This window comes from Labrus bergylta, chromosome 19, assembly GCF_963930695.1.
Source record: "Labrus bergylta chromosome 19, fLabBer1.1, whole genome shotgun sequence".
In the NCBI taxonomy this organism is placed as follows: domain Eukaryota; kingdom Metazoa; phylum Chordata; class Actinopteri; order Labriformes; family Labridae; genus Labrus; species Labrus bergylta.
The window spans coordinates 10279970-10299218 of record NC_089213.1 but is presented as its reverse complement, the minus strand read 5'-3'; the positions used below and the strand labels follow the sequence as shown (position 1 = coordinate 10299218).

The following is a 19249-nucleotide window of genomic DNA, read 5'->3' as shown; positions in this document are numbered from 1 at the left end:
AGAAAAAAATGAGAAGGGGAAGACAAAGCGAGAACAGAAGAAGCTTCAACTTTCATCATTTAAAAAACCTAATATCTTGTTTGCAGTATGATCTACCATCACAGATTTAGGAAATATTACAGGGCCGTGACTCTACAGTGTTCGAAAATTCAAAGAGAGCAGCAGGTATGTCACTTACATTTCCTGGAATGCCAGGCGGTCCCCCTGCTCCCACTTCACCCTGAGGCAAGAGACAATATGGTCACATTGTCTGCATGCTAATAACCTTATTACAGCTAATACAGCCTGTCCATTACTGGAATAGATGAACTAGCTGTGATTACTGTAACACAGTTGGAGAATATAGCATTTGAATGTACATTAATAGGTGCCTTATTTCTTATTTACCTTGTCGCCCTTTTCACCTTTTGGTCCAAATGGTCCAGCCTGTCCTCTTTCTCCCTATGAAAGGGGATCAAAATATAGATTTTAAAAAAAGTCTACATACCTTATTTGTACTTTAAAACATGAAAACAGGGATATTTCTAATAGGAAGGAAAGTAAAGAGAAGTGTGTCTCAAAGTGGCAATTAGGGACGCCCAGAAGCCTCTGACTCCCATGAGGTTACCCAGACAATTAGGAACAGTTAGTTCTACTACAGTTTGTTTTAACAGAAGAGATTTCTGTTCCATATATGAGGCCTCATGAGGATGTCCCCACATGCACTGTTTTAGAAATGATGCAATGCAAAGTAATATGGAGTTGAGCTTGTAAAGTGCTTTCCAAGTCTTCTGACTATATTCACGCACTGATAGCAGAGGCTGCCGCGTAAAGTGACAAACAATAATAACTATTCCGTTCATACACTGCTGACCAAGCAAAAGAAGCAATTAGTGGTTCAGTGTCTTGCCCAAGAACTCTTCGACATTATCAACAATATAGAAGAATCATGTAAAATAATAATATCTAACCCTGCATGAACTACTGGCTGTGTATAAGAAGTGGACAAAGCTCCAAACTACAAAGTAAAGTTTTCTAATCGCCAAGTGTGTCAGATTTTAGTGGTTGCATATGATGTCTGGTCGAAGGAGCAAATGATAAATCATCACATGTTTCTTGTATACTACATTCTAGTTAATTTATTTAGAGATGCTGATACTTCAAATTGCAGCTTACTTGCCAAACTAGCGCTAGTGTTATCTAATAACTTTTTTTCTTCACCTATTGCTCCTCACCAGCTGCACACTTTTGTCAATATCATCATTAAAACTTAGGCATGTGTCTGAAACTCCACACTTTCATACTATTCATGCTGACTTCACACTGAGTATGTTGTGTGAGCCCAAATCATAGTATGCAGTTTTGCTTCTGTCATAAATACCCGTTCTATACTAGATCGGCCAGACTTTTTTAGTTTGAAACAGGAGCATACTGGTCATACTTAACCGCCCCACAATGCACTGCGGCTCTCAGACTGTCCAATCGCAGAGCTCGCCAGCTGGCACCTTAAAATAAAAGTTCTGTGCTGAAGTTTACGTGTTTCCAAATAATATTAAAAATTATTTCTTAGCTGTATTAGTATTGAATGTTTGAATATAGTTGTTGAATTGTATTTACTGACCGACAGTAGCGCTAACTTGATGCTAGCTCAATCAAACTGAGCTTGGACCAGCAGTAAGTTGCGTGACCTATATTTAAGTATGTTGCTAATAGCATACTAACGGTCGGGTTAATAAGCATGAGTAAACTTTGGGTTTTCGAATATGTAGTCGGCAGTATGTAGTATGTGGTTTAAGAAACAGCCATGGTCCCTTCTAGCAAAAGAAAAAAGATGGCTGCCTCCAAAATGCCAAATTCTAAGCTTTTAAAACATATGAATGATGTGCTAGGTGTACTTTTTCATAAAGTGTAGGGAGGAAATGCACATAATTGTCATGGTTATTAAAAAAATAACTCTGAGGGGCACAGTCACACTTACTGGAACACCCCTGTCTCCCCTTGTTCCAACTGCACCTCCTGGTCCAGGGGAACCAGCTTCTCCCTGTAAAAAGAGAACAAAAAAGATACATTTTACAATACAAGCTTACAAAATATCAACCCAATAAGGTTAACAGCTGTTAACTCACTCTCTCCCCTGGAGGTCCCCTTGGTCCAGGAGGCCCGTCGTCACCCTGGGGACAAAATACACATCCATTAGAATGTCAGATTTGCATACGGAAAATGCTCATGCTATCTCATAAGCCGCACATGTCTGCAGTAATATCCAGAGTTTTTCTAGGTAGGATTAAGTGACAGTACCTTAGGCCCAGGCTTGCCAGGAAAACCATCTGCTCCACGCTCACCCCTGGGTCCCTGCAGAGACACAAGATTTGAATCTAGATGTGTATACCTGCAAAAATGTGTTTATGCCGGGAACATCTGCCCAATTACTGCGTGCAGCAAAGTTAACTCCAAAGCACAGAAATACATGCATTCTGTTGATAAAATATACATGTTAAGTAAGCTGTTCCTACATACAAAAAGCAAGGCCATTTATAAGTGTGTGTGGCGGGGGGTAAGGTTTCTGGGGCCCAGCTGCACAGGGTGGACTATAGAAAACCATTGTCAATCTTAAAAACAATTAACAATAACCAAAATGTTCTTAAAACCTAAATTTATACCTCTACCTATTAAAGCAACAAAATACACATTCCATTTATTGTTGTTTCAGTAAATTGAAGCCTGTTTTAAAATGTAATCCTTGTCTGCAAAACATTGTACAGTATGAGCCTTTTTTTGTGATATTAATGTTGTGGGCGGGCCCATCGATTGGACTGCTGGATAGAATTGTATTTCCAGCATTTATAAAGTTTCTAGAGATAGACACACCAACGCACATGTGTGTAGTGCTCGCAATGGCGTTGATTTGTTGCGGAAGTATAAACCAGGCTTTAGGCCAGTAATGTCAGACTGATAAAGCCATACAAGCACCAGCTCCAAAAGCTTATTGGAGCCAGGCAGAGGAGGCCAATGTTAGCTCGGAAAACGAAAAAAAAAGAATTGAAAAAGGAATCATTCTCAAGGCCACACTGACCGTTGCACCATCATTTCCTTGAAGTCCGTCCAAACCGTCTTTACCAGGAAGACCCTTCGAAAATAAGAAGGAAATGGTTGACATTTACTTTTCAGAGAAATGAAATCATAGATTCAAAACAGTACCAAGGGCCAACTCACCTCTTTTCCAGGCTCTCCAGGTTTGCCTGAAAATCCAATTTCACCAGGTAGACCCTACATGAAGGAACAGGTATTTGAACATGCTGATTATTCTCTCACAGACAGTAATTCATTGCAGAAAAAATTCCAATAAGTTAGAACTATTATGTCCCGATGTGTGTTTGTTTTACTCACAGGAGGTCCAGTGTGTCCTCGGGTTCCTGCTTGCCCAGCTGGACCCTGAGGACCCTAGAAGATTTTAAAAAATCACATCAGTGACCATCGGTGATGGATGACTTATCATCATATAACTGATAAAATATTTGTAATCATATTCTTGTTAAAAAAAAAGAAAAAATGCTCCAGTCAGCAATTATTTTTTTCAAGTAAGACCAAAAAAGTAATAATAAAGCAGTTGTTACATGGACTAGTACCACAGATCAGCCACTAGAGGGAGATAGTGAAGCACCTTTTACAGAAAATCTCCCTAGGATTTTCCTTCATACCATTACACAAGGCAGGTGTATTTCTATTTTGCTCCAGGGAGTCATTTGGAAAATTAATTACCATAACCTGTTGGTTTTGATCTAGCCTGTTTATTTTCCCTCAATTAAAACGCACACTGAAGACACCTCTGAGAGAGCAATAATTACGTAGTTTATGGGTCACATCAATAATTGGGAAAACCACTCAAGTAAAACGTCAAATTAACTCTCCTTCGCTCTCCTCAAGAGGTCATTGAGCTGCAAGCACTAACAGAACGGAATATTCTAAGGAGGTCATTTTAAAAAGGTGTATCCATATTTAAAATATATGTACATTTAGCTTGCTATGAAACTCAAAGTGTTCTTACAGGAGGTCCAGGAAGGCCGTCCACTCCAGGCAATCCACTTTCACCTTTTTTCCCCTGAAAGATCAATCAATCAATCAAACTTTATTTATATAGCACTTTTCAGACAAATTAAATTGCAGTTCAAAGTGCTTAACAAGAGTGCAGAAAAGTTATTGACAGAAAGTAGTTTATATAATCATTGAGAGACCAATGCACACCAATAAGAATTAAAAATAAAATATATGTATAAAAATAAAATACAATAAAATAAAATACGACACATAAAAGCGACAAGATATTAAAATAAATATATAAGAGGAAAATATTTAAAATTGTAGTAGGATAAAAAGACAATACAGTAATGTTAAGATTTGAATTGATATAAAACACTATATAAAAGCCAGACTGAATGAATGAGTTTTACGACTGCGTTTAAAAATCTCGATATTCTGGGCTCCTCTCAGACCCTCAGGAAGGTCGTTCCACAGTCTCGGAGCGTAACAGCTGAAAGCAGCATCACCAAAGGTTTTTGTCCTGCTCTGTGGAACAACTAAGAGAGAGGAACTGGAGGATCTGAGGGGCCGTACTGGTTCATAAGCTAAAATCATATCTGATAGGTAGTCTGGTGCAAGGCCATGTAATGCTTTATAAACTAATATTTTACTAACTAATTTAGTTTGATTAAATAAATGACTGAATTAAAAAAAAAAAAAAAAACATCTAATATATAAAGTTTCAAGGGCTGCTGACATCTAGCATTTTAACATCACATGAAAAAGAAGCAGAGTCATCTGTGCTAGCTTTCCACTCTTGTGTGTTTCATGGGTTTTTGGTAAAGTTAAGATTTACATACATTCAAAAGAGTAACATTGTTTTAACATACCTTACCTTGAAAGAGCGCTACAATACTCAAACATTCAGATTCACTAACACAGCAACACCAACTTATCTGTATCTATGTTACTGTCAATCAATCAGTGTCTAACAGTCAAGGCTGTTGCATGCCATTGAGTCAGTGCAGCTCCTTCTGTCAAAGCCTGCCAGTATACTAACAGCAAACAACATCTCTGCAAACAGATAGCTGGAAAGCAATGTGTCTTCAGAGCCCAAGGAGAGTTTGTTCTTTTTTATTTTTTCTTTGTAAGCTTTCCATTAATAATGCTGTGTTGTATATGAACGATGCTTAAAGATGCTCGGTGTAGGAGTGCAAAGCCCTGACACACCTACATGTACCCATGCATGAATGTATGGTGCACTTAAGGGTTAGGTCTGAGGTTTGCAGATGTGGTCACCCTTTGATGAAATCCCTTTGAACTGTTGAAAGTGAACTGTCTAAATGTAGGCTTCATTTTATTTAACAAGCTATTTAAAAGTGCATAGCCTGGTTTCACGTATTGCCCCAAGTTTGTTAATGCTTTCCAGTTCAACCCTTAAAGACCGTTCCTACTGCAGTTCAGGCTGCCCTTTGCTGTCATATTAGGAAAGAGGTGAATGGACTGTCCTCATCCTTGGTTACACGGATGACTGATAAGAGCTTTTCTGCCGCGGAAGTGAGATCGACTCAGTCTAAACCAACTCAACCATATAGCCAACTCTATCAGCGCTGGATGCAGTTTAAATCAAAGTATCAGCTCTTAGTCTGACTTCACCCTTGCCCCTCTCCATCGCACGGTGCATCGTCAGCTGAGGTATAAAAAACAGTTATAGAGTATTGCCTTGGAAAGCATCCAATGGGACTTCAGCATGACCTCATATGGAATTATACAAAAAATAAACAAACAAAGGAGGATTTTACAGATAAAACCACCTCAATGTTATCTCTTTTTATATTTTAATAAAGAGAGAAAATCCTTGATTCCAGAGAGGCTAGTCAGGCTGAGAACAAAGATCATTATGGTGACTGAAAAATATTTCATTTGCAGCCAGGAGAGGATTGTCTTGGCTCTGCTGAACAGCTGCAAATGTTGGATTCCAACACATTGCTGATTAGAAGTTAATTGTTCCCATTGGAGGGATGGTATGAAGGTCACTCTCTTTGTTAAATGTTTTGGTAGAGCAATTATGTAGAACCTCTGTGACTGTTTTAATTACACACTGCTGTGCATGATGGGACCACTGTGGTGTAAACAGGGGGGGAGACAAGGGACAGTGTTTTTAGATTATTCTACAAACGAAAGCTACAGAATCAGCTCTCATTAGCACGAGGAATAAATGTGTGTCTTTTTCAATCTAGATAACCCCACTGGACTGTGATAAATATGATAATGGGACTACAGTTTCAACTTCCAATTACTGCACATCAGAGTTTTGTTGTCCTAACAGAGCTTCTCTGGAGGCGAAAATGATTTAATATGAGCTCTGTAGACAGCTTTAGTGCATATGTAAAATGAGACTAAACCAGCAGATAGCACATAATCCCAAGACTCTTTGCAAGCAATCAATCTGTATTTGTATAGCGCCAATTCAGAACCAATGTTATCTCAACACACAAAGCAGCTCTAGGCCTTTCTCTTTGTTATACTGCATTATAGTATTTTTATGTAGCTTATTTGTTTTAGTGTAATCAGTAAATTAAGGCTGATTGGTAAATGGTAAATGTATTGAGCTTGTGTAGCGCTTTTACAGTCTTCTGACCACTCAAAGTCCATTTACACCGCAGGTCACATCTACACATTCATACCCTTACCCACATTCATTATTCACACACTGATGGCAGAGGTTGCTGTGTAAAGTGACCATCGGAAGTTGCTAATCACATTCATATGCCGCCAATCAAGCAGCGAAGCAACTTGGGGTTAAATGTCTTGCCCAAGGACACATTGGACATGTTGCTGCAGAGGCTGGGGATTGAACCCCCAACCTTCTGGTTGAGAGATGACTGACTCTACCAACGGAGCCACAGCCCTCATTCATGCTGGTTTTACTATAAACTGGGGAAGCCATTCTTTACCATATAACCTGACCCCCTGTTATCTGATACACACAGCAGCACCCTGCTTAATGGAGCCAGGGTTACCTTTTTAAGGATTTAATTTATTTGATGCTCTTCATCAACACAGATAAGGTAACAAGTATCAACCTACCATTCCAAGCAAGAATCATCTTTAACCAAGATTTGGTGACCTCTCAAATAAAGATGATTCCAGCATGTAGAATTCTAGAGCTTCTAACCCTGAATAAAGCCTTGAAGGCAAAGTTCAGTATTTAGCCTAAATCTAAAATTCCAGATGCACAAATAAAAAGAAAGATTAATGAATTGACACTTAGGGCTTTCCTTTGCCAAACAAGTGGCTGGTTTGAAAACATGCCCTACCTTCTTGATAAGCACTTAATTAAACTTGCATCAAATAACTTTCTATGCAGGACAATTCGGCCTTAGAGAAAAGTGTACCAAAAGTTCTACTTGAATATGTGTTGCATCAAATATGCCTTTAACAACCAGTTACTGTGTTGAGCATGTGTAGGCACAGTTAAGGATCTTATCATTTAAAGTGGTGAACAAATTTGGCCAGGAAAAGTTTGGTCAGTATTTCATCAAAACAAGATTCTTACCCTCTGGCCAAACTCTCCAGGACTTCCGGGTAGCCCCTGAAGACCAGGAGGACCCTGAGGAAGGAAATGTATTCAGCTACAAGTCAAACAGCACAACTGGTGTTTTAATTAACTGCTCAGTGCTACATTGGAACAGGTGGCTTTTCTGAGACAACAAAAACAACAGAAAGTGAACACCAGCAAAGAGGAACGTTTGTAGGAAGGAAGAAATAAATCATGGTTCTTACAGGAGGCCCTGGGGGACCATCAGCCCCTGGAGGCCCAGGAGGTCCAGAAACTCCCTAAAACAAGTCAAACACAGAAGCATTTATTACACATGTCAATTTAACTATATTAGTAACTTATTACTGTATTAAGAGATTATCAGTCTACACTGCTCTTTTTTTATGTTCAAGACATACAAACGTGCAATAAATAAATTCACACTGCATTAACAATCTGCTACAGGACAATACGTTCCTTATAAACACTAATTACATTCTGACTGATTGATTGATCGGGTGGTATTAGAATATGAATGTACCTGTTCGAAGGCAAACATGGTCAAAGTGCTAACTCACCTTTTCACCCTGAAGTCCGTCTTTTTGAAACTGAAATAAAACAACACATGAATAAAATATCAAATAATTTTGTCACGATATTCTCATCTCCTTCATGCTACCCTGATCTAACAGAGGTAATGAACGAAGGCCATGAAGTGCAACTGGTATCCAGCCAATCGTAATATGAATGTTTCATGTCTTCATTGACATCATATATAACTCTAAGGCTACATCTATAAGAGATAGTGACAGCTACCTCTGTCACATTATTTTGCCTTTTTGTATCTGAAGAATGAGAAAGGCATGGAACAAATAAAATATGATTTTGAATTTAGATTCATCTGTTAATTATATGTTGATAATTCCTTATAATTCCTTTACAAAACAACATTTTGAAGGAAAAAAGTAATTTTTTTAAGGAACAGCAAATATCTGATTTGTTAGTTTAAAAAACGAATCAGATTTTCCTTGAAAACAACAGATCAATTGCAATTAATGATGTGCAACTTGATGAGTTTATTATTCATGTGTAGCTCATTGTTTCTCAAAGTGGGGAATGCATAACCTTTGGGGTACAATGGAGTAGAGCAGGGGTTTACTGCAGTTTACTGTCAACTGTCACAAAAAACATTAATGTTTCAGAAAACGGTAGATCACTGTCAGGGCATATCCAGATAGATACTAAATGACTGACGGACTTAAAAAAAAATCATGGTTTAAAATTTGCAGCAATACGTCGGAATGGGACTTCAAGGCTGTTTATTCCCATGCATCCCAAGGCTTTCTGAGGACAGACTGAGATCCAACAGCTCAGACCCCATACGGAGGTGATCTGGCCCTCATTTATCAACATTGGCTAGGTTGTGTAAACCGTCATGCATCCTAGCTAGTATTAAGGAATGTATTGTGTATATGGAGAACAATGGTGCCTCCCTCTGGGTGGAAACGATGATACCTTCAGTCTTTTCAAAATAATTACTTTTATGTGAGGCAGGGAAGGGAATTCTAATACACGATACTAAATGAAGATGCATTTTTAATGCAAAATGTTAACGGCGTACTGAAGTGCTGGCCACTTTTTATCAGATCACAAAGGATGTATGTTAATGCAAAGTGTAAACAGCCGCTTATAACAACAATCTTCTACCCTCCACTGAGCAACTCATGTTGTATTGTTATAGTTTCTAGGTTGTGGTCAGAATGGGCATTGCTACATTGTTCTGTTTTTATATTGGCTATTTTACAATATTTTGTGTTGCTAAAGGGAATAGTTGCAGAAAAAATGTGAATCTAAAAAGATAACTCATGGATTGGCCCCTGTCTAGACAGCAGCACTGATATTGTATGTGCTTTAATACACAAATTCAACCGGTTTTATCCATTTGTGCCCATTACGTTTCAAGGATATACATCTAACTCTGTTACTCCATAATGTTCCTTGACTATACAAGCTTGTAATCCTTACAATATGTCTCTTTTATCATTGTGGTATATTTTTAGTACTTACCACATCCCCAGGTAATCCGGGAAGGCCTCTCTCTCCCTGTGACACAGTACACACAGCAAAGATGGAAACCCCTTCATTAGAATCAAGAGACTTTCTGGGTTAAGAGCCTCAGGTTATATTATAATGATATGGCAACAACCATAATTTATGAGATGACGTGTGCTTGAGCATGTACTTATTGTGAGCCTTCAGTGAAAACTTATGTGTAAAGTACCACAATGGCAATTCCTTGTGTATATGTTTGTATGCGTGCATCCTCGTGCATGCACATGGGTGTGGCGTAAGCACGTGTTCACCACTGGAACAATCATCAAAGTCAGTAATTATAGACAGGCAAATTAACTCTGCATTTCATTTTCTCAGACAAATGAGTGGGCTGACTTTGATGGTACACAGAGGAGACAGAGGAATGTCTGGAGAGTGGAAGAGCATGGGAAAATGACGATGCCACTTTGAAATGATTTATACACTATCATGCTTACGGCAAAACACTCACTAAATTGTTTCTAATCAAGTGAACACAGTGTTTTGCATACAACACATACCTTGGTGCCTTTAATGCCGCCTGCTCCGGGTGCACCAACAGTTCCTCTCAACCCCTGATTGATTTTAGACAAGAGCTTAATTAGCAACAAGGTGACCTACTTGATCTGTTGCAATATAATACGGGGTCTGTTTGTAATGGCAGGGTGTTCAAAAGAAGACAAAAACTTACATCTTGCCCAGGGACACCAGGCTTGCCAGGGAATCCATCCAAACCTGCCAGGCCCTAAGTTTACAAGAAAGCATGTATTGTTAACTGTTGAAGACCATGAAGATGTCATTATAATGGCTAGGTTATACAAAAATGACAGTGTCTACTCCACTTATTTAAAATTGATCTACAAAGATATGAGTACATCTTTATTAGCTTATCCTAAATAAGATAGTCAGGTCATGTATTTTATTGTTGTGAAAACCAAACAGAGATGTTCAATTGGTTTGCAACAGAACTTGATGTACTGTTAGCATCTAAAGCTACCACACAAACAAAGGCAGTAACTATGTTCTTATCAACAGAAAATCCAAGACAAAAGACCACCTAGTGAGGAGATAAATGCAAAAATAGATGAGTTAAATTAGATTTAGGCACCTTCAGCCAGGCCATAAGTTCTTTGAGGCTGCGCAGAGTCACAAAACTCCTTCAACATCTACCACACTCAGAGGAAATATTGCCTGTGAAAGGTTATGTAATTACTTCAGTGAGCGATACCCATGGGGGTTTTATGTCTCCCGTGTGTCATGTTTCACTAAACCATGTAACCCTACTAAGCAAGTTTGCTAGCTTGCTAACTAGCTACTAGCTTACCTTGGACTAATGTTATGGACAAACAGTTTTCAACCTAAGCTGCCTTCCATAGGAAGTGGATCAGCAGCAGACTGTATACTGTCGACCTAATGGGGACGTGGCGGTCTAGCCTGCTCACATTAGCTTTGGTTGGAACTCAACATTGGCTGTTATGGGCCATTGTTAGCTTACTAGCTAGTGATGTCCAGTTAGTGTTTTTTTTTCTGATAGCCATCTACTGTCTTAAGCTATTCTAAATAAGGACAGAGAGTATATTTAGTACCAAAGAGTTGCCCAGAAAGAAACCACTGAACCCAGTGTCTTTTGGAAACGCTTCTCCTGTCCAGCTTTTCTTGTTCTAGCAAGATAAACATTACGGCCTGTATTTTAGAAAACCATAAATTCAGTCTTCAGTCAGATCATCACTACAAAGACTAAGAAAGTAGGTGGGCAATGCTATTATCCAACATGCTCTTAAACAAAGCGATTGACTACTATTGACTACTTATTTAAACTTGGCGGGCTTGTATAAACACAACACCCTATGAACATACCTAACATCATAATCTGCATATAACAAAAATATGTTAAAGTTGCATTTCATATTGAACAGAAAATTGTTTCTACAAGCCAGTGGGTAATGCCAGAAGCCTATACTCATACTGGTTCTTATTTATACAGGCTATTGTTCTTACGGTATGCTTGCTAACTTTAAAAATAATGTGCAGTTAAGGCTGACGTTAGTTCAGTTAGTTATGTAGATATTTTGGTCAGTTAGATGTTATCCATCTAGCTGAGATATTTCTATCTGGACCAAAGTGATGCTATTGAATGGCATGCATTGCTATTCCAAAAAAAACATGTCATTGACATTTCTAATAGAAGGCAGTGTTTTTAACAGCACTGTCGAGTAATTCGAGACACATCCTTAACATTTCAGTGAGCAAACATTGCCTTGACCTCCACCCAAAGTGTATCCTCTAAATCACCTATTCTCTTTGTCACTCCACTGGGGTAAGTACTTTTCCAGATTTTACCTACAGGAAATTGTTTACTGAATGACTGACTGGCTGACTGACAGCTCCAAGCCTGACATGCATGCATGCAATGGAGCTTTGGGATCCCTAGACCCTGCCACACATGCTCATGTCCCATGGCAAATCAATCAATTTACTGATTCTGGTTTTACTGCTTGAACAAATGTTTTAATTTAAATCCAAGTTAACATCAAAGCATGGTCCAAGAGTTATGTTTCAACTGTTAAGTACATCTTCCTTCTGTGGCTCCATCTGTAACTTGTTGTGTCACCAACGTTACGATCACAAAAACATCTTGAAAACTTGACTTTAGTGGGAAACTATTTGATGCTTGATAACATTTCACTAATTTATTTCACTAACATCAATGACATGCCAGAAGTAAGAAGGTGTTAGAAGTTCATAGGATACTGAAGACATCAACAAAGCTTCAGTTGACCTGAATAAGCTGCATTATAGCCAAAAGCCCCCACAGATTCCCAGACAGGAAGTGTGGAGAGTGAATCAAGGGAGCCACATCTGTTTGCACAATTACGCCTCTCAGTGCTCTGTTCCTCTGAGAAGAATGGTCTCTCTCAGAAGTTAACCCTGTCGTCAGGCCTTACATTATGAACTATTTATTACAGGTTAAACCTGACTTCATGGTTCAAATGGAAAGGATGGTAAAACATGGAAAGTAAATAATAGACTTTCTCATGTTTCTCAGCAACCACTATTTTCGATAAGCAAAGCATGATGTTGCCAAGTAGGACATGTTGCGCTCATGTCTCTTTGTGCTTCAACAAGTATTCCAATATAGGGATAGAACAAAAAATTGAAAGAAATAAACTTCAGTGAAACTAAAGAAAATTCTTAACTGCTGTAAGTCAATTACCATTCATCTTTATAACATTTACTGCAGGGTTAATGAGTTCATTTGTTAACTAGGAGCTGCTTAAATTATAGTTTTTTGCATACTTAATAATCCCTGAGGGGAAATTTTGGTTTTACACTCTGATATTAATCGGCAACCTTCCTGTTCCCAACACAAGTCTCTACCGACTACGGTTCTGCTGACCCAGATCTGGATTAGAATAACTAAAATAACGACAATCAGTTTTGTTTAACTGTAATAACTTTTATGTGGAAAACTTTTCATAGCACCAAAGTTGTTAAAATGCTTATGTTTCAATACTTTTGATGCAACTTGTTTTAGAACAATACAATATCTGTTATTTTAACGGTTGATTGTGTCATCAAGTACTTGTGCTTTAAGAAAAGTGCAAATTCCATATTTTTAAACAAAAGATGCCACTAGAAGAGAGAGAGAGTACTGTCTTAATTGCAAAAATGTATTTGTGCTGGATTGCATGCAATTTCTGGTTATTAAAAACCAGAAATTACCCATTGGGTGCCTAAGACAGTTTTTTTTTGTAGTGGTACAGAAACAGGCATCAATATTATGTAATAAACATTATTATCATATATAAATGTAAATTCCTGGATTATGACAACCCAGAAAGCACAGAGGATTTTTTTAAAAAGAGCAGCTCTAGCTCAATGATGATGTCAGAGAGCTGTCATTGGTTGATTTCACATTGCAGCACAGCTATGTGGCCGACACTGACAAGTAGTGAGCTGCTTTAAATATGCGGAACTGAGTCCAGTTAACACACTGAACAGCTCAAATTTGATCCCTTATATCAATAAAACAGCATGTTTCTGAAATCTTACATTTACTCCCGGAGTTCCCTTTTCACCTTTTGTACCAGCTTCACCCTACAACAAACAAAAGAATACCTTAATGTTTGTTCAAAAATAAAAAAATATAATTACTCAATAACAGGAGTGCAAAGTGCTTTCAGGATATACTCACAGTAACTCCTTTAGGACCTGGTAGGCCCACCATCCCTGCATCCCCTTGAATTCCCTGTGCAATACAAATTGAACAACATCACATTAGAAGATGTTATGGCACTCTCTAAAAGTGTCGCCCTTACTGACTCAGCACGGTAACACAGGACAACTGGCAGACTGCTGAGTCAGAGCTGAATCAATGTAAAAAACGGTAGTGCCTGGCTTAGGAACTTGAAACCTCCAAAAAAGAAACAGCAGTTGTCATTGGACCCCCCCCCCCCCCATGTGAGAGTCTTGAACTTTGACCTCCGACCTAGCTTTCATTCTTTGCTCATGCAAGAAAAAAGGAAGTCTGTCCTTTGAAATTCACTTGCAAAGTGTTTTTAGTCACTTGGGTTTTTGAGATTCTTTTAGAGGGTGTTCACTCTGATGTAATACACCAGAGTGGGTGTTGTTGTCTTTAACTGCTATTAAGCCCAAGAATAGCTATTTGACGAGCTGTTATTTGAGGCCATTACTTCAAGCTGTAGAGGCCAATTTACTGAAAATGTATGTTTCCTTTTTGCTCTGATTCAAATCCACAACAATTTTCAAACAATGAAAATGTCCCTCAATTACCGTAATTCAGTTCAAAAAGCTTTGTTTTGTGACTGTAGAGAAAAATGCTGTGGTTTTTTATCTAGGCCTCTTTACTGAGCTCCTTTACTCCTTTACTCACCCATTAATTATCTAATTAATCAAATGTTTTAATCCAAAAAACGTGGAAAGGGATATACAAGTCTAGGTCCATTTATCATTTACCATCTACCTTTTTAACCAGAACCACCAACTATACTAACTCAAAATGAAAAAGGATTACTGAAATGTATAAATTATTTTATTTCATTATTTTATTTAATAAAATTCTGTCCAAAATATCACCGTCTAAATGTAATTCATCTCTATCACATTTTTATTGTCACTTACCATATTTGTTTTGTTTTAAGGCAATACATCACATTTTGTTCCATGTAAAATCAAAGCTGAGAAGAAGAGGGGAACTCGTTTTCTGTAATTTTCTGTCTAATTTTCTGTCTAATTTTCCCTTTTTAAGTTTTCTTGGTCGGTAATCTTTGTGTTTTATCAAAAGGGGGCAATCATTTCCTTCAGTCCTGGGTAAAGCAGCCTGCCACAATCCTTCTGCCACACCCAGGCCAGCACCCCTCCTTCCTCCTCCATCCTGGCTCTTTCACCAGCTGCTGCTTCATCCAAAGGAAAGTCAACTAAAACTCCTCTATTTAGAAAAGTAATCAATATAAACATATGTATGCCCACTTTACAGTGTCGAGACCCAACTGATTGTATTGGGGGGTTTTTTGGACCCAACCAAATAAAGTAAATAAACCTCAACAACAAGGGGGAATTCCTGATGTAAAATTGTGCAAAGTACCAGCATCTTTGTCTGAGTATGTCCTGTGTTCGTATCCAAAATGCTGGGTAATAGGTGCCTTTGTATGTGTAGTGTTGAGCAAGATGAGCTGAATGGGTTTCAGGTATATTTGCCTGGACAGCAGGGGGATCCAGGGGTGGCCTGGTCCTCACCTGAAACCTGATGTGCTGCCTTAAAATCCTCAATCAATTATTTGGGCTGTGCTGCAACAGGCCACTAGTAGCTCTCTTTGCTCTCTGAGTTCAGTGCGGCACATTTCAGGTACAGGTGTGACAGAATTAAAGAAGTAAATTAGAGTATATTCAAACTGAGATCTACTTTTTTAATCAATTGACAAGCACTATTTAAAATGCAAGATGTCATTCACATACCTTTAATCCTGCTGGACCTGGCATCCCTTCTCCTCCAGGCACCCCAGTGGCACCCTATTTCCAGGAAGACATTCAGAGGAGAGTTTTATTTTCATATTGATATAAATGTATACTGCTATATTGTGTTTAAGAGCAACTGTAACAACCAAATTTCCCCCATGGGAATAATAAAGTATTTCTGATTCTGATCTGATGAAAACTGATATATTTATGCTGAAATATCCAAAAATGCATTTCTCACTTTGTCTCCTTTGTCTCCAGATAAGCCATCAATACCGGGTAAACCTCCAAGTCCCTGTCGGATGATTGGAAACACATAATTAATAACAGAAAGGGACTTTTTAAGATTGAACATAATGAGAGAAATCCTCCAGATGTCCTCCAGTGCCACACCTTCTCTCCTTTTTGTCCAGCAGCACCTGTTAACCCTAATGTTCCTCTATCACCCTGTAAACAGAAGGCAAGTATTAACTTTGATTTTTCTGTAATACATAAGCATGCAGGAGGGCCGGCGGTACAGGTTATGGTGCCGTGCTGTCAGAGGATCAACCTGGTAGTATCACAAAACTTGGTTTAGTACATGATGGTCGGAGATTTACAGTGGAACAAAGGAACCATGTTAGAGGTGATTATTGGACGTGATTAATTGAACAGTAGCACAGACATCTGGACAAAAGACAGATGTTACCATTACACACAGAACAAAAGGGGTTACACACGTTGACACTAAAACAAAGACAAACAAACTTTTGAGTAAATGTTTAGGAGCCAGAAGAGCTGTCCACAGCTCCACAAAACCCCACTTTGGTCTAGTTGCACATCCAAAGGTTCAAGGAACAATGGCTTCACATTGTCTCTTGAGTGTTTCACTTTTGGTTTGTACACTGATGGTGTATGACTTGCCAAGGAATCCCTTGGATTTCTGAAAGCAGGACTGAGTGAAAAGCAACGGCAGTTTAATCACATAGTCCCACAAGGTTTTGCCCACCACAAGACTCCCCTTTGCTTCAAAAACCACTTTACAAGTCACAGGCGGTTGCCCTTTAATTATTCTAGGAGCTTGTATAGAGAGATTAGGGGTAAAGGCCCGCTTGTGCCTTTTTAACGAAGAAGATATTGTCTTTGACACTGGCACATGGACAAATGCCTGTTTCCTAAGGTAAAGATGCAATTAGAGGCAATCACAGCGGTATAAATCCACTTTCACCCAATGCAACTGGATGACGGAGCGATCCATTTGTAACAGCAGCTTGGAAGTCAGCTTACGTCATGTCTTTACATCAGCTTTACGAAAGTTTACAAGAACAAAATTGCAGCTTTTTGTGGGAGACGGTGAAGACGGATGCCCAAGCAGAAAGCAAGGAGTAGAAAACCAACGGGGATGCTCTGCATTAAAGTTTGATTTAATGCATTTTTATCAAACCAGTTTGGGTTCTAGCAGCAAGAACAACAACAGAAAATTAGTTTATAAGATATCAGTTTGCTTGCAGTCTGACTTCACTACCAGCATTAAAATACCTCCTTCATTTCTTTCACACAACAATTAGATGTATCTAGTATAGATGCTTTTATTATCCAAAAGCATTTATAGATACATACTCAAGAATTGAGAGCCAAAGTAAATAACATGAATTTAAAAACTATCTATTTTCTCCCAGACCTCCTGCGGCCATTTTTAAATGTCCCTTTTTGTACAGCTCGAATGATTCATGCCAACGTTTTTTGTCTCTAGCAATAAATAATACTGTGAGACTCCCAGCTGGCACTGCCAGGCAGCAACACAGGCTGTGATTTGAACTGGGTGGGCATCTGCGTTGGCCTGCCTTCTAGCTACGCTTGCTCTGTGGTAACCTGTCCTGTAATTCTGACAATAACAGCTAAGTGCTTTTTCCTTTTGCCACTCCCTCACAGAAGAGAGGTGAAATGTAAAATACCATATAAAGGGAAAAAACGTAAAGGAAAGATAGGAAAGACAAAATCAGGAGATGTGCATGCATATGAAATATGCACAGACTCGATGCACATGCAGAGTCGGGAAGAGCAGCTTTACTTACCTTCTCACCTCTGTCACCTTTGACAGAGATTACTTTGCCCTGCAAATAATTAATCAATCAGGATCAATTATTGTCGAGGCAGGAAAATGAAAGCAAATGAGATAATAGCTGGAAGGCATGCACTCTAAACTCTTTTTTTAATATGAATATCAATTTGGTTTAAAACTATCACAAAGCATTAGACAGAAGTTTCTGTAAATCTCTAAGAACACATCGCCCCATAAGGAGGAAAACAGTGGTTGTAAATGTGCACACTTCAAGTTTTCATACAGTTTCTCCCTTTTCTCCTTTGTTTCCAGTTGGTCCCACGGCGCCCTTAAGGCCAGAGTCCCCCTGAAACCGTATGTTCACACAATGAAATGATAGAACAAACAACTCTGGGGAGAAATTGAAGCTGTAATATTGTTTTCAGACACAATATAATGCTAAAAGGCAAAGGTAGATGACCTTTTCACCCTTAGGACCTGCTGCACCGGACGAACCATTCTCTCCCTGTTAGAAATGAAAATACAGACGTTGTTCCAGAGCCATTAAATAATTGATTCCCACTCAACTGTTGAAATAATAGACAAGGATGAAGCCAGGGAAAATGAGGTAGCTTTACCTTCTCTCCTGGAGGGCAAGAGCAGTTTGCTTGAGGTCCTCTCTGTTGCTCCGCAACTGTAGGTGTTGGAGTGGGGATCTGCACAGGGGGGGCCTCTGTAACAACTTTCTTTGGGCACTGAAAGGACACATTTAAAGCAACAGTCATGAACCAAAAAATGAGACAATGATAGTTTGGTGAAGGGTGGGTCTGAGGAGCATTATGCAGCTGGGGACCAAGAGGCCTTCCTCAAACAACTCCCTACACCCTCTCCCTGCACACTTTCACTCTGCTTGCACACTTTCACATAAGTCCACCACAGTGAGAACTGTCCAAAGCCTCTAAGTGTAGAGTGAGAATGGGTCATTTTCTAGTCTTAAACGTGTTTGATTGTTAAGTGTTTTATGTTGGTGGACTTGCAAAAACAAATAATTTTACAAAACAAGAAATGCCACGAAGAATATAGAGGTCCTGATTCACTCAGAATGGATTGCGGCCGCTAATATGATCTGATTCTGATTCTGATTCCGAATAGCTTAATAAATTGTGCATCATTTGCACACACTTTCTGCCCTGTCGCAAAGTTTAGTTCACAAAGCATTCAGCGCTTATTATATTCAGGTGCATTATGGCCAGTGAGTTCACCTGCAACATCCAATTTACTTTTGTTTTGCATCTGAATGCCAATAAATGCTGTCTGCAGCTCTACTTTGCACTCTCATGCTGATGGAGCTTTTTTGACGATGAGATAAGAGGGGGAAATTATTGATGGTTTATTTTAGTACACTCAGTTTACTGCACATTGCACATATTGCACAAGTTTATTTTTTCTTTAAATTTTATTTTATTTTACTTATTTTATTTACCATTTTGTACCTTTTGCACAATTTAGAATTTATTACTGTAAATATTATTTATCTTATTTTTACCTCATTTTATTTTATCTATTTTACCTTATTTTGGTTGTATTGCACCGCGGGTCGGAGACAAACACAATTTCGATTCCAC

General features: G+C 38.7%; 1 protein-coding gene across 2 annotated transcripts in view; it reads right to left on the bottom strand.

The window, feature by feature from the left end:
- Positions 1 to 19249, bottom strand: part of col22a1 (collagen, type XXII, alpha 1) — a 58827-nt gene that overhangs the window by 22555 nt on the left and 17023 nt on the right. Inside the window, exons 9-32 of one of the 2 annotated variants that reach the window (XM_065948043.1) lie at positions 18263 to 18379; positions 18106 to 18150; positions 17929 to 17991; positions 17659 to 17697; positions 15998 to 16051; positions 15846 to 15899; positions 15605 to 15658; positions 13824 to 13877; positions 13682 to 13726; positions 10320 to 10373; positions 10150 to 10203; positions 9605 to 9640; positions 8116 to 8145; positions 7783 to 7836; positions 7556 to 7609; positions 4025 to 4078; positions 3367 to 3420; positions 3193 to 3246; positions 3053 to 3106; positions 2278 to 2331; positions 2106 to 2150; positions 1958 to 2020; positions 388 to 441; positions 179 to 220 (exon numbers count right to left, since the gene is read on the bottom strand). In XM_065948043.1, the coding sequence (XP_065804115.1) occupies positions 179 to 220; positions 388 to 441; positions 1958 to 2020; positions 2106 to 2150; positions 2278 to 2331; positions 3053 to 3106; positions 3193 to 3246; positions 3367 to 3420; positions 4025 to 4078; positions 7556 to 7609; positions 7783 to 7836; positions 8116 to 8145; positions 9605 to 9640; positions 10150 to 10203; positions 10320 to 10373; positions 13682 to 13726; positions 13824 to 13877; positions 15605 to 15658; positions 15846 to 15899; positions 15998 to 16051; positions 17659 to 17697; positions 17929 to 17991; positions 18106 to 18150; positions 18263 to 18379 (1281 nt within the window). The remainder of the gene's footprint in view (positions 1 to 178; positions 221 to 387; positions 442 to 1957; positions 2021 to 2105; positions 2151 to 2277; positions 2332 to 3052; positions 3107 to 3192; positions 3247 to 3366; positions 3421 to 4024; positions 4079 to 7555; positions 7610 to 7782; positions 7837 to 8115; positions 8146 to 9604; positions 9641 to 10149; positions 10204 to 10319; positions 10374 to 13681; positions 13727 to 13823; positions 13878 to 15604; positions 15659 to 15845; positions 15900 to 15997; positions 16052 to 17658; positions 17698 to 17928; positions 17992 to 18105; positions 18151 to 18262; positions 18380 to 19249) is intronic. The other variant, XM_065948044.1, reaches the window with a different exon arrangement.